The 15,159-nt window shown below is 46.9% G+C and overlaps 1 protein-coding gene across 3 annotated transcripts in view; it reads left to right on the top strand.

Moving 5' to 3' along the window:
- mTor (serine/threonine-protein kinase Tor) overlaps positions 1-15,159 on the top strand; it is a 388,261-nt gene that overhangs the window by 250,253 nt on the left and 122,849 nt on the right. For all 3 annotated transcript variants that reach the window (XM_072287059.1, XM_072287057.1, XM_072287058.1), the window contains 4 exons: positions 287-402; positions 9,957-10,034; positions 12,021-12,128; positions 14,901-15,026. In XM_072287059.1, coding sequence (XP_072143160.1) covers positions 287-402; positions 9,957-10,034; positions 12,021-12,128; positions 14,901-15,026 — 428 coding nt within the window. The remainder of the gene's footprint in view (positions 1-286; positions 403-9,956; positions 10,035-12,020; positions 12,129-14,900; positions 15,027-15,159) is intronic.

The following is a 15,159-nucleotide window of genomic DNA, read 5'->3' as shown; positions in this document are numbered from 1 at the left end:
CTCTCAAAGCGGGGCAACTTTCATGGACTTAATTCTGTGAAGTAATCACCCAAATCTCTTAATGTATTGCTGGCAATATCTTTGTAGTCTTACCATGTTGTCAGTGCAGCAGATTGGTAGTAATATTTAAGGAGGATCCATTCGTTTATCACCTTCTCTGCTGAAGAGCTGTTTATCCTCACCAACTATGGCCCTATTTATTATTTAGCTTTCGTGTCTGTTTTAATCTTTCAAGTTGGTGCCATTGTAGGTAAGCATTAACTCTTGTTTTGCTTGGTGTTTGCAGAAAAGTGGGAAACCATGGAGGAGTATGTGCAGGTGATCCCTCGTGAAACCACTGACAGTGCCTTTCACCAAGCAGTACTTGCTGTACACAAGGAAAACTTCCAAGGTGCACAGCAGGTATGGTGGAATGGTGCATCTCTTGAGATATCGCTTTTTCTCAGGCCCTACATCTCAAAGCAATATCCAGGCTATGAGAAGCTCAGTTACAAAACGCTCGAGACGAAGTTTAATCTTCTGAAGCTCTTCATCATTCATACCACATACACACATTTGTGTTTTGTCTTTGTTGATGTGCAAAGACTGTGACCAGTAATGCAGTCTCAGTATTGTGGATAACCTTAAAACTTGCATATAGCTGTGTATAGTATTCCAGAGGAAAGTTATCTCTCGTAGTATTCTTGTTCTGTGTTCTCCCTTTCTGTATTTCCCATGAGGAGCTGTTAAAGTTTGGTTAAGTGCTGAATGTGGTGGTGCTAGATGAGTGTTGTGTCACTCTGGGAAATGGGTGTAAGCCACCCTCCTGGATAAACTGTTGTCTTCTTTGTAGGGGTGTGTGAATACTCATATATCACCTAGTTGAATTGAATAGTGAAAGGCTGAATAAGTCGATTCTTGAATCGAATATCTACTATCCCATTTTTCAATATTTGATATACGTACCCTGTGTAAAGACCCGCACAGTGCCGCATTTCACATGCCCCGCGCGCCCCCTTGTGTTCAATGCCACCCAAGCAAGCGGTTCACTTCCTTTTCGGTACAAATTGAGTGCTAAGCACACAGGGGTAGCAGACTTTGTCACTGAAAGCGCTCCCTGACGTCAGCCTGATGCGAGGATCCACACACACACACACACATAGCGGCCATATGCCGCAGGCTGCAGAACATTGTCGCATCAGCTCAGTTCGCCTCTGTCAGTACAAAGTTCGTCTGGGTCATCAGGACCAATTGAAATGATAATGCAGTGCGGACAGATGGAATGGCAACAAAGGCAGCATGTATTTTATAAAGTGTGGAAGCATGTGCAAAGATTGGGCTGATTAGCTGCCAAGAAGCATGCAGATTGTGTTGGATATGCAGTGACAAACTTCATGCCACTTCAAGAGCTGTCAATCTAACCCACGTGCATCATTTTGGGATTGACCACTGATGAGCCAACCGTACAAACATATTTGTGGCAAGCATTCTGCAACAGCTTGCAGCCCATTAGCACATCGGCCAACGGTGAATTTTTGTCACGACCATACTGCCTAGGCCATTAGGCCTAATCGACTCTACTTCATTGGGCATTGGCAGCTAAAATTACAGTTTGGTGCTGAATTGATGCAGATCTATTCGCAGCAGCTACACAACATTTGGAAAGCAAACTAACATGCGCGCAAATGAACACAATTGGTTGGGATAGCAACAAAGTTGTTCATGGCCGACATTTTTCTGACATACTGTATGGCGACCTCTCGTTCCCTATGCCGTTCATAGACGCACGTTGGTCTCTTTTTGTAGCTTCAAGCAACCTGCACAAGACTAGCTTTGGGTGGTGTTCACGCTTAGGTGCAACAGTGTCATGACCCGTTTGCATGCATTTGGTGCAGACAGCGGATAAACAAAGGAAAGGAAAATGCAAATTTGCCATGACCCTCCAGATTTCAATATCTTTGACAGGTGGCAAATCATACTGAGCCTGGCAATGAAACAGATTGGCATTACAGTAAGCCACTTGCGGTAATGTGATGGCAGCTCTTCTATGAAACTTGCCAAGGTTGACGACTAGCGCGTTGGTATAGCATATTGTCACGTGGTAGTGACGGTGAAGAAAGAAGCAGTACGGTGGAATACAAAACTAGCTTTTATTGGGCGAACCTGTGCCCACAAAACAGGCTACACTTATAGCACAACGAAAGCGGCGAACACAGTCGGCGATCGTCGAAAATCTGATCAGCGGGTCAAGCGGGTCGGCTTTTATAGAGCAGTCGTCCAATGTTCCAGACTAATCGTTCGGACCCGCGTGCCTTCCACAAAGTTCTACACCATTCGCGTCAGGTGATGAAATCAGATAACAGAAGTCTCGGCGACAACAGACAGCGGATAGAAGCATCGATAACTTTCCAGAAACTTCGGATACATGCAGGCGCGTCCCATGCTGTGCGATTACATTTGTTAGGCGGCGAAACGTGGTTGCCCGATAAAGATAAGTACACGTGTCAATACCCCCCCTCTTAAAAAAGCATCGTCCCGATGCTACAAATATAAGAGAGCGAAACACAAAAGGACACTTCCTAAACATAAGTAACAAAAAAGAAATAAAGTCCAAAGGTCAGTTACGCGAAGCCACAAAGTTCGTTAACGCTGGTAGTAAGGCTTGAGTCGCACAACGTGGACTATTTCAGGTCGCGAGCGGCGCCGCTGTGATAGCGAAATACCGTCTGGCATGACCTCATAGTCCAGTGCGCCAATACGTCGGATGATCTTGTACGGTCCGAAATAGCGACGCAAAAGCTTCTCGCTCAGTCCTCGTCGGCGTATAGGGGTCCAAACCCAAACACGGTCACCGGGCTGGTACTCCACGAAGCGTCGTCGGAGGTTGTAGTGTCGGCTGTCGGTCCTCTGCTGGTTCTTGATTCGCAGGCGGGCGAGCTGTCGGGCTTCTTCGGCGCACTGGAGGTAGGTACGGACGTCAAGGTTCTCCTCGTCCGTGACGTGAGGCAGCATGGCGTCGAGCGTCGTCGTCGGGTTCCTGCCGTAGACCAGCTTGAACGGCGTGATCTGTGTTGTTTCTTGTACCGCCGTGTTATAAGCAAATGTTACGTACGGCAGGACGGCATCCCAGGTCTTGTGTTCGACGTCGACGTACATCGCTAGCATGTCGGCGAGGGTCTTATTCAGCCGCTCCGTAAGACCATTCGTCTGCGGGTGGTAAGCCGTTGTCCTCCTGTGCCTTGTCTGACTGTATTTCAGAATGGCTTGGGTGAGCTCCGCTGTAAAGGCCGTTCCTCGGTCGGTGATGAGGACTTCTGGGGCGCCATGTCGCAGCAGAATGTTTTCGACAAAGAATTTCGCCACTTCGGCTGCGCTACCTTTCGGCAGTGCTTTTGTTTCAGCGAAGCGGGTGAGGTAGTCCGTCGCCACGACTATCCACTTATTTCCGGTTATTGACGTCGGAAAGGGTCCCAACAAGTCCATCCCGATCTGCTGGAATGGTCGGCAAGGAGGCTCGATTGGCTGTAGTAATCCGGCTGGCCTTGTCGGCGGTGTCTTGCGTCGCTGACAGTCTCGGCATGTTCTGACATAACGGGTGACGTCGGCGGTCAGGCGCGGCCAATAATACTTTTCTTGTACCCTCGATAGTGTCCAGGAAAATCCGAGGTGTCCAGCGGTCGGATCGTCATGTAGGGCGTGCAATACTTCTGGACGAAGTCCTGACGGGACAACAAGAAGGTAATTGGCGCGGACTGGTGAGAAGTTCTTCTTCACGAGTAGACTGTCTTGAAGCGTGAAGGAAGATAATCCGCGCTTAAATGCCCTGGGAACAACGTCGGTGTGCCCTTCCAAATAATCGACGAGGCCTTTAAGTTCCGGGTCCGCTCGTTGTTGTTCGGCGAAGTCTTCCGCGCTTATTATTCCAAGGAAGGCGTCGTCATCCTCGTCATCTTGAGGCGGCGGGTCAATGGGGGCGCGTGATAGGCAATCGGCGTCTGAGTGTTTTCGTCCGGATTTGCATGTTACAGTGATGTCGTATTCTTGTAGTCTCAGGCTCCACCGTGCCAGCCGTCCTGAGGGATCCTTTAAATTCGCTAGCCAACACAAGGCGTGATGGTCGCTGACGACTTTGAATGGCCTGCCATATAGGTAAGGGCGAAATTTCGCTGTAGCCCAAACGATGGCGAGGCATTCCTTTTCGGTTGTAGAATAATTGCCTTCCGCTTTTGACAACGACCGGCTAGCGTAAGCTATCACGTGTTCATGTCCATCTTTTCTCTGGACCAGGACGGCGCCGAGGCCTAGGCTACTGGCGTCAGTGTGGATTTCGGTATCGGCGTGCTCGTTGAAGTGCGCAAGTACGGGCGGCGACTGCATGCGTCGTTTGAGTTCTTGAAATGCGTCGGCCTGCGGCGTTTCCCACTTGAACTCGACGTCACATTTAGTTAGCTGCGTCAGCGGCTTAGCGATGCGTGAAAAGTTCTTGACAAATCGCCTGTAGTAGGCACACATGCCAAGAAATCTACGCACTGCCTTCTTGTCGATGGGCTGTGGGAACTTTGCTATGGCAGCTGTCTTCTGCGGGTCGGGGCGGACTCCAGATTTGCTGATGACGTGGCCTAAAAATAGAAGCTCCTCGTAAGCGAAGCGGCACTTTTCCGGCTTCAGAGTAAGTCCTGATGACCTGATGGCCTCTAGTACTGTTGCCAGCCGCCTAAGGTGAACGTCGAAATTTGCGGCGAAGACGACGACGTCATCCAAGTATACGAGACAGGTCTGCCACTTCAATCCTGCTAAAACCGTGTCCATTACGCGCTGGAACGTTGCAGGCGCCGAGCACAGTCCGAATGGCATAACCTTAAACTCGTAGAGGCCGTCTGGGGTGATGAAGGCGGTCTTTTCGCGATCTCTTTCGTCGACTTCTATTTGCCAATAGCCAGACTTGAGGTCCATGGACGAGAAGTATTTAGCGTTGCAGAGCCGATCCAATGCGTCGTCTATCCGTGGGAGGGGGTATACGTCCTTCTTCGTGATCTTGTTCAGACGACGATAATCGACGCAGAAACGTAGGGTTCCGTCCTTTTTCTTTACCAGAACAACAGGGGATGCCCACGGGCTTTTCGACGGCTGGATGATGTCGTCGCGCAACATTTCGTCGACTTGTTCTCTTATAGCTTCACGTTCTCGCGCCGAAACTCGGTAAGGGCTCTGACGGAGTGGTCGAGCGCATTCCTCGGTGATTATGCGATGCTTGGCGACTGGTGTTTGTCGAATCCTCGATGACGTCGAAAAGCAGCCTTTGTATCGTCGGAGCAGACTTCTGAGCTGCTGTTGCTTAATCATAGGGAGATTTGGATTAATGTCGTAGTCTGGTTCGGGAACCATGGTCGTCGGGGTAGATGCGGCGGAATCCGAGAGGACAAACGCATTACTTGTTTCCAGAATTTCCTCGATGTACGCGATCGTCGTGCCCTTGTTGATGTGCTTGAACTCCTGGCTGAAGTTTGTCAGCAACACTTCAGTTTTCCCTCCATGCAGTCGAGCGATCCCTCTTGCGACGCAAATTTCACGGTCTAGCAGTAGACGTTGGTTGCCTTCTACGTCAGCGGGTGTTTCGGTGCTGACCGAAATAACAATGCTGCAGCGAGGCGGGATGCTCACTTGATCTTCGAGCACACTCAAGGCGTGATGGCTACGAGGGCTCTCCGGCGGCATTGCTTTATCTTCCGACAGCGTTACTGACTTCGACTTCAGGTTGATGATTGCGCCGTGTTGGTCCAGGAAGTCCATACCGAGAATGACGTCTCGTGAACACTGTTGGAGAATAACGAAGGTGGCAGGGTAAGTCCGGTCATGAATGGTTATTCTTGCCGTGCAGATACCAGTCAACGTGATGAGGTGTCCTCCAGCGGTGCGAATCTGAGGGCCTTCCCATGCAGTCTTAACTTTCTTCAACTGGACGGCGATGGGTCCACTCATGACGGAGTAATCAGCGCCTGTGTCCACTAAGGCGGTAACTGCGTGGCCGTCGAGAAGCACGTCGAGGTCGGTGGTTCTTTGTCTGGCGTTGCAGTTAGGTCTTGGCGTCGGATCGCGGCTGCGTCGTGTTGAACTGAAGCTGGAACGTCGCGTCGTCAAGTCGTCTTTCGTCGGTGTAGTCTTGGCTTCCTGACTGCGTCGGGACGGCGGCGGGTCGTTATTATGTCGTCGAGGTGGTCTCTTCGTCGTCTTCGTCGGCGGCGGAGGATCTTCGTCAGTTCGACGAACAGCAACCGCACCTCCATCGGTTGCTGCTTTTAGTTTTCCGGGTATGGGCTCGCAGAGCGGTTCCGGGCTGGGCCAGTGTATGGACGGCGCTGCGGCGACAGGTAGCGGCCTGGTGACGGCGAACGGGACGGTCGTCGAGAGTTCCACTGAGTGCCGGCTAGGTAATCGGCAATGTCACATGGGCGCTCCCTAAGCTGTGGACGCGGCGCGTTGACGGCGAACCCTCTCAGTCCCATGTCGCGGTATGGGCATCAGCGGCACACGTGGCCGGCTTCTCCGCAGTGATAGCAGAGCGGGTGGTGGTCGGGGGCTCGCCAAATGTCCGTCTTCCTCGCATAGGTGCGCTGGGCGACGGGTGGGCGCGCTGGCGGCGGCGGCGGCGGACGACGGAATTGCGGTGTTGCAGGACCTTGGCGCGGTCGCACAGGGGGGCCTTGACGGCGGGCGACGACGGCGGCGTAGGTCATTGCTTCCGGCTGCGGTGGTTCTGGTTGCACCTCAGGAACTCCAAGGGATCGGTGCACCTCTTCTTTCACGATGTCGGCGATAGAGGCCACTTGAGGCTGCGACGAAGGCAAGACCTTGCGCAGTTCTTCGCACACAATGGCCCTGATGGTCTCGCGCAGATCGTCCGTGGCCAGTGATTGAATTCCTGCGTAGTGGGTAGAGCTTGTGCAGCGGTTGAATTGCCGGTTCCGCATTTCGAGTGTCTTCTCAATGCCGGTGGCCTCGCGAAGGAACTCTGCTACGGTCGTCGGTGGGCTTCGTACCATTGCGCCGAAAAGTTCTTCCTTCACACCACGCATGAGTAGGCGTACTTTCTTTTCCTCGGCCATATCCGGGTCGGCGTGGCGGAACAGACGGCTCATTTCTTCCGTAAAGATGGCAACGTTCTCATTTGGTAGCTGCACTCGGGCGTCCAGCATAGCTTCGGCCCTTTCCTTGCGCACGACGCTTGTAAAGGTGCGCAGGAAGCCGGTACGGAACAGGTCCCATGTTGTCAATGTCGACTCCCTGTTCTCGAACCACGTTCTCGCGGCGTCTTCTAGGGCGAAGTATACATGCCGCAACTTGTCGTCGGAGTCCCAGTTGTTGAAAGTCGCGATTCGCTCGTACGTCTCCAGCCAGGATTCCGGGTCTTCAGTTGCTGCTCCATGGAAGGTCGGTGGGTCCCGAGGTTGTTGCAGGACAACGGGGGTCGCTGGGGCAGCCATTGGGGTTGTCTTGGCCACGATCTTCTTGGTCTTCTCAGGTAGAAGTCCGTGTTCCGGGGGCAGCTGTTGTAGACGACGGCTTACTCGATGGTCCGTGACTACGTTGGTGCTCTCTTTACGGTCCGGGCTTGGATCACGGCTTGTCGGGGGCGTCCGGTACATGGACCAAAAGCACCTCCACCAGATGTCACGTGGTAGTGACGGTGAAGAAAGAAGCAGTACGGTGGAATACAAAACTAGCTTTTATTGGGCGAACCTGTGCCCACAAAACAGGCTACACTTATAGCACAACGAAAGCGGCGAACACAGTCGGCGATCGTCGAAAATCTGATCAGCGGGTCAAGCGGGTCGGCTTTTATAGAGCAGTCGTCCAATGTTCCAGACTAATCGTTCGGACCCGCGTGCCTTCCACAAAGTTCTACACCATTCGCGTCAGGTGATGAAATCAGATAACAGAAGTCTCGGCGACAACAGACAGCGGATAGAAGCATCGATAACTTTCCAGAAACTTCGGATACATGCAGGCGCGTCCCATGCTGTGCGATTACATTTGTTAGGCGGCGAAACGTGGTTGCCCGATAAAGATAAGTACACGTGTCAATATCAGAGGTTGGATTGCGCAACATTTTGACGAGACACGCACCACAGAGCGCTACTTGCAACTATCGTTTCATTCCCTTGTCAGTGGAATAAATACAGGAAGATACTCAGGAGGCAGGGCGGTAGTGACAAAAAAAACAAATAAACAAAAACCAAAAATAGTTTTGATAAACATTGCCATCTACCAATGCCAAGCCGGCTTTGTCATGTGATCGTTTTTGCTGCACTCGACATCTTAAAAAAAAAAAAACGGGACAGAAAATTTCAGATTAGCGCGTGAGGTAATCTAATTCCTTTGCACTAAGGGATACTGAGGGCGTGCTCACGCACATACTTCCCAAACGCGCAATCTCAGCGGCTTCGATTATCTCCCGCGTTATTTGGCTGCCATCTTTGCTCACAATCTTACAATTCTTGAATAATGGCCGACATGCGCAATCTCTACAATGTATCCCAAGGTGTCCGGCGACTGTTCTTGAAACGTTATAATCATGTTCCTTTAATCTTTCGTTTAAACATCGTCCAGTCTGTCCGATGTACTTTCTGCCGCACTGAAGTGGAATGGAATATACCACTCCCTCATTGCAGTCGTATCCTGGTCTTTTTTTGTGATGTCGAGTGCAGCAAAAACGATCTCATGACAAAGCCGGCTTGGCATTGGTAGATGGCAATGTTTGTCAAAACTATTTTTTTTTTTTCCCCGCTACCGCCCTCCTCCCTGAGTATCTTCCTGTATTTATTCCACTGACAAGGGAATAAAACGATAGTTGCAAGTAGCGTTCTGTGGTGTGTGTCTCTTCTGTGTGTCTCGTCAAAATGTTGCACAATCCAACCTCTAATAAGCTCTTCTATATCTTGGAGGAACCTGGAAAGCAAAACTTTCTATGCAAGATATAAAAGATTGCTGCAGAACACCAGGTTTGGCATTAGACAGAACCTCATTGGTGTCCAGTACAACAGAACACCACTAATTCATTAGATTCAGAGGAAATAAGAGCAATTAATTCTATTCAACAGAAATTCTTTGATAGAAGAAATATGCTTTCCAGACTTTCATATACTAGAACTGAGCTGTAATCAGGGCTGGCATAATAATTTGGTATTCCCTTTAATAATAGTAGACTGTGCTGTATGTCTTAATTTCTCTGTACCTAAGTTACTGATGCCTTGCTACATTCTTGTTATGCAATGCTAGGAGACTCCTGAGCATGTAGCACCATATTTTTTATCCCAAAATTTGTAAGCATTAAATTGTGGGAAAAATTTTCTGGTATTCAGCATTCAATTTGATACTCATTTTCTTTTTTTCTTGATTCGATTTGCTATTTCATTTTTAATCTACTATTCGGTATTGGCACACCCCTACTTTTTTTAGTGCAGTTTTGACACAGAGGTGGGATGTTGCAGTGTGCTGCTGCAGTTTTTTATCCAGAATTAATTGGTATGCATCATATGCATTGATGACAGATCAAAGCAGCTTCATCTCAGTGAAAGGATGGTGAAGGAATGTTTCATTTGGAGAGAAAAAACCATTCTATATACTGTTGTCTATGCAGCAGGCATTTAGCCTTTGAAGGTCAGATGACAGATGTAGATCAGCAAATCTTACAGGGGCCCACTTTTGTGATGTCATTTTTTCTGACCTCACAAAAGCTTTGTGGAAAGAAGGTTAAGTGACTTGAAAAGTGTTTCATTAAACCATATGTAAACATACAGCTGTAGGTGTCAAAAGGCTTGTTCATGCTTGACCTAGCATTGTGCTCCGACTCCATAATTGATGTGACTCATACTTAGGGCATAGGTTCTCCATATTTTGAGTAGAATGCAGTTGGGTGTCTCTTGCTGTTGATATATGCATTAATTTATTATCTTCATGCGTGCTTTTGTTTGTTTCAGTTCATTGACAAAGCAAGAGACCTGATAGACACAGACCTTACTGCCATGGTTGGAGAAAGCTATAGCCGAGCATATGGGGTGTGTATGGATGATGCAGATACTTGCAACATCAAACTTTTTTTTTTCACTGCTATAAGCTGGAATGTAGCTAATCGCTTACCCCATCTTTATTAGTATACTTGAGTAATAGGAGTGTGTGAACACTTAAATACAAATTAAATAATTGAATTTACAACTTGAGCATCTATTATTCAGTTTCTCAATTATTTGGTATAGCCTCCATGCAGCATCTGTTGCAGTGCTGCAAAAGCACAAAGCAATTGGGTACCAGTTCCCATCATGCAAGTAAATGCAGGCACGTCGCTTTCCTAGGTGTAGTTTAGTCCTGGGACATCCTTTTTCAGAAATAAAAAAATTGTTTGAGCTAATGATGTTGTGAGGAGGTCTGCTGGGAATGGGTTAAGTTCCAGCGTTAGGGACTCAGTTCTTGTTATGTATTTATTTGTCCTTCCCTGAATCAGCTTGTTTTCTTCCTGAAGACATAGACAAGCACACCCACAAAATGCTTCTTCCAGAGCTTCACCAATGCACAAGAAGTAAACGAAACATTTTGCTGCTGACGAAGGAAAGGGTGTAGATGGCATTAACATTGCTCATGGCCGCCACCATTGCAACATTGCATGCATGGCTGTTTCAAAAGGCCAAATAATCGTGCAGGCCTTAAAATAAGGCATTCAAAGAATCGGTCAGCAGCTGTACATGCAATTAACCAAATGCTAGAAGAAAGGGAAAAGAAAAAAATCATCGGTGTAAAATACAGATCCCAGAGATTATGGTTTGTGTTGACTCTAAGATTACAGAATTATTGAAACAATCCCGCAAGTTGTCGTTTACAAGCCCATTTGGCTGTCCATTGTTTTCATGCAACTTTTGCTTTCATTCATCCTTGCGTGAGTGTCCTACCTCCTGTTGTGGGTTTACCTGAAGTTCTTTTTTTCCATGGCCATTTCTTCTGGTCTTCTTACAGTTTTATGGAACCCATCACTGCACTAGCTCTGAATTTATTTGATGGGCATGAAAATATCATGTCACCAGTCTACAGGCCATTCAGCTGCAAACACATTTCCACGTACAGCAGAGTGGACAGAGAAAGAGTGGGGTGCGTCTTGTAAACTTCTGCCCTCCTGGTTTCAGAACCCTTGGTAGGCAGCAGAAAACAGAGTAGCTGTTTGGGATGGTTGGTTAAAGCAGCTGTGCTACCCTCACAGTGGCTAAGCACGGAGCAATCACATCGAATCAGATGATGTACCATTTGCACGTTTGTCTGCCTCGTGGATTGGCCTTAATGTGCTAACGACGACCCACAGAACTCGCCTGAAGAGAAAAAAAAAAGAAAGAAAACATTCACGTGGAGCATTAGGTAGACATGCTATTGATACAATATGTTCCAGAGCTGTAATCAGTGCTGGCTTATTGATTTGGTGTAATAATAGCAGTAGATGACAGTTAATAACAGTAGACAATATTGAATGTCTCCATCCATAAATACCAGTATTATATAGCCAGCTGGAAGAGTTCCTATTACCAATAAAGATACACTCCTAAGTATGTCCAACAGCTGATTTTCTTGCACAAGTTCACAAAAATCAAACTTAGTTTTAAATTTGATTATATTAAATATTTCTATTTCTTTTTTTGTGAGATTTGATTTGATATTTAATTCAAAATCTAATATCTTGTTGTTGGCACACTCCTGATAGCTAATACCTGAAATATATGGTGTAGTCCACTGTTAAGGGGATCACAGCGATGGCTCACTGTATCATGGTGCTCCGGCTCCACTTGCCAGCAGGAAAAGGGTCAGTATGTTGTGCATGCACACGGAGAAGAGCCAGTGCCACATACTTTAAGCCATCAGTGGAAAAGCAGTGTTTCAAGACTTGCAAGAAAGATAAAGTCACAACTTTCTCACTCATATTTGTTCCTTGTAAGAGTAGCCCATACTGTGTATTATGTAATAAGGTGTAATTGACTTTTTCATTTTGTTATTTCACCGTAATACAGGCTATGGTGCAAGTGCAGATGTTGGCTGAACTGGAGGAAGTGATTCAGTACAAGCTTGTGCCTGAACGAAGGGAAGCAATCAAGCAGAAATGGTGGGACAGGCTGCAAGTAAGTGTACATTTATGGCTTGTTTAAGGTTTTATATAGCGGTGTGTGAATATTCTAAACTATGAATTGGTTGGTATTCGATTTGATTCTAAAGACACTTTTACTATTGAAATATTTCAACCCCCAAAATTTCGAAATTTACTCCGAACATGTTTTAACAACGAAGTCACAGAGAAATTACATTTCTTGAATGATGTTTACTAGCTCCCTTAGTGCGCTTTTGCAATGGCTGTACCGGTGTTCTTGCATAGTCGCCAACACGCAGCAATGCAAGCATAATGTTGGTCAGTTTCCTGCAGTCAGCTTTGCCACAGTTATGCAGCGAAGCATACAAGGTATTGTGATGATACTTATTTGTCTTGCAGTGAGGCACACCAAAAGTGAAAAGGGGGCAATGTCATGGGCCCATCACTGGTGCTGGTGACTACCCGACACTATCAGCTCAAGTACACATACTGTACTGTCTCTTCGTGCATCTTGAAAACACCAACTGCCAGGTTTAAACCTGTGTCTGCTACTAATCTGGCTGAGGGGTTAAAAACACGGTTTTCAGGCAACAAATTTGACCAAGCAGCAATTTGGGAATGTTTTTAGACCCTCACTCTTGAGTACAGCCAACAGCCAATTTTTCGAGTGCCCAATCTTTCATCCATGCCTTATAACTTGGACGTCCTCGCATCACCGCCACATACCTCATAAAGCCAATGTATAAGCGTGACTGAAATTTCGGACGCTGGAACCCTTCGCCATTTGATTTTTCCTACTTTTTGCCATGACCACAGGTCCAAAACTACATTAGTTGGACCTGCGCTCTTGTAATCCTCGCCGATAACTTCGAAGTGAGGAAACCATAACAAGAGTCTGCGAAACATTGCCTAATGCCCGTTTCCAAAAGTCAGCTCTGCCGCAGTGTTCCACGGTCAAGCATATACAATGTATTGTGGTGAAGCATACCAAGAGTGGAAAGGGGCCACTGTCATGGCACATGGTATGTGTTCCTCAATTATACACGCACCCTCCCACCATCGCTTGTCACAGTATCTAAACGCCTAATAATCGTACTGATGAGCCTTCACAGCTATTTCAGACATGGCCGTGGTGATTTGAGCCTTTAAGGGCAGTAAAGGTACGCCTTCATTTTTTCGAAGTGCCCACTTCTTTAGTCATCCTTGCTCTTAGGGAGTCTGAAAAATTGTACATTGACTAGTTCTGTATCACCAACATCCTCCTATGGCAAACTGGGTTAAAAGCGTGAGAAAATTTAAATACCCACGGACCCAAGGATGTTCTCAGCAACAAAACCTCCCGAAGAAGCTCCTTCCACATCAGCACAGTGTTAAGACTTCAATAACCTCCTCAACCCGCAGGAATCTTCACTGCAACAAGAGCAAGCTGAAAGATATGTGCATAATGAAATTTGGGCCGAAAAAGAGATCTGTGCGAGTGGTGGTGTAAGCATTGTACCCACTGTTGGCTCTGCTTCAGAAGAGATACCTGTCGATACCAGACACTAGTGCTTGTAGCAAGTGGCTCTTTTCAGTGTCTGGAGGATACTCAACCAGCAGGAATCTTCACTGCAAGATATGTGCATAAGATATGTGCATAATGAAATTTGGGCCGAAAAAGAGATCCTTGTATGAGTGGCAGCGTAAGCACGAAACCCACTGTTGACTCGGCTTGTGAAGAGATACCTTTTGATACCAGACACTAGTGTGTCCAGCAAGCAGCTCTTTTCAGTGTCTGGAGGAATGTGGAAATGCAGGAGGGTGTCACTGCTCCACGGACATGACTAGCAACTATCCTCCCTTCATGGCAACATCAAAAACTGCAGTTGTGATACTGTCAAGTAAAAGTATTGTACTAGAGAATTTTGTTGGCCACAAAGCATAATTTTCCTATACACTATTTGCTGTACTATCACTTTTTTTTTCCATACTTGTGGTTGGTGAAAAAAATTTAATTTTTGCCAAAGCCAATAAATAGTATTCGTATTCAAAAAATATTCAATTCGAAAGGCACTTAGTTTTTATTATTCGAATTCACTTTGAAATGGAAAATTTGGTGTTTGCACACCACTACTTTTATGTCATTTTTACCCTGCAGGTTTCTCTTGTTGAGCTGCCTTAAACGGTTCAATGCATCCACTGCACTAAGTTGATGAAGAAATTGCAGTCACTGACCAAGTCACAATGAAAATAACGCAAAGACATTTTGGGACCCGTACGGGTTTTTTGATCACACTAAAAGGGGGTGACATATGCATCTGTTGTTTGTAATGCTATGCAGTCACCACCTCCAATTACTGTGTTGTCACCTGCTGCGTGAATGCATACTGCACCTGGTGCACATTTTGATCAGGCCAATAAGAATGATGCTGTAATTCTTTGCACAAAGGACGGCTTGAGGCTTCGTACTGTGAGACAAAGGGGATATGAAGATGTAACAGGCATCTGTTAAAGCCAAAAATGAAAGCAAGACATTAAACTTCATGTTGATATTCTATTGATGGTGCTAATGTGAGTGTAGTTTGCCAAAGAAAGTGTGCTGAGCTTCTAATTTACAGATGCATGTGTTTTCGCTGTATATGTATGCTAATGTCTTATTACCTCACTTTCTGAAAGGCAGCTTTTCTGAGTGTAGTTTGGCTTACCATGACATCTATGAAATCAGCTGCATGCGTAGAAACAAGGGGGAAATTTTAATGATCTTGTAGTAATGGATGGTACAGGCTCTCTGATGTTTGCTTTCACTTGAACCTCTCCGCCATGCCAGGGTTGCCAGAGGATTGTCGAGGACTGGCAGAGGATATTGCAGCTTCATTCTTTGGTTGTTAAGCCCAAGGATGACATGCGCAGCTGGCTAAAGTTCAGCAGCCTGTGCAGGCGCAATGAACGACTGGTAAGTCATGCTTTTATTAGAAGCACCTTCATGGCTTACGGTAGACAGGGCAAAGCCCTCAAGAGGATAATTGCTCTTTACATTCTTTAGCTTTACTTTTTATTGGTGTTCATGACGATATTCTTTTCATGTG

Source organism: Dermacentor andersoni, chromosome 3 (genome assembly GCF_023375885.2).
Source record: "Dermacentor andersoni chromosome 3, qqDerAnde1_hic_scaffold, whole genome shotgun sequence".
Lineage (NCBI taxonomy): Eukaryota > Metazoa > Arthropoda > Arachnida > Ixodida > Ixodidae > Dermacentor > Dermacentor andersoni.
The sequence above is the reverse complement of the archived record's forward strand: the minus strand, read 5'-3'. Positions and strand labels throughout refer to the sequence as shown.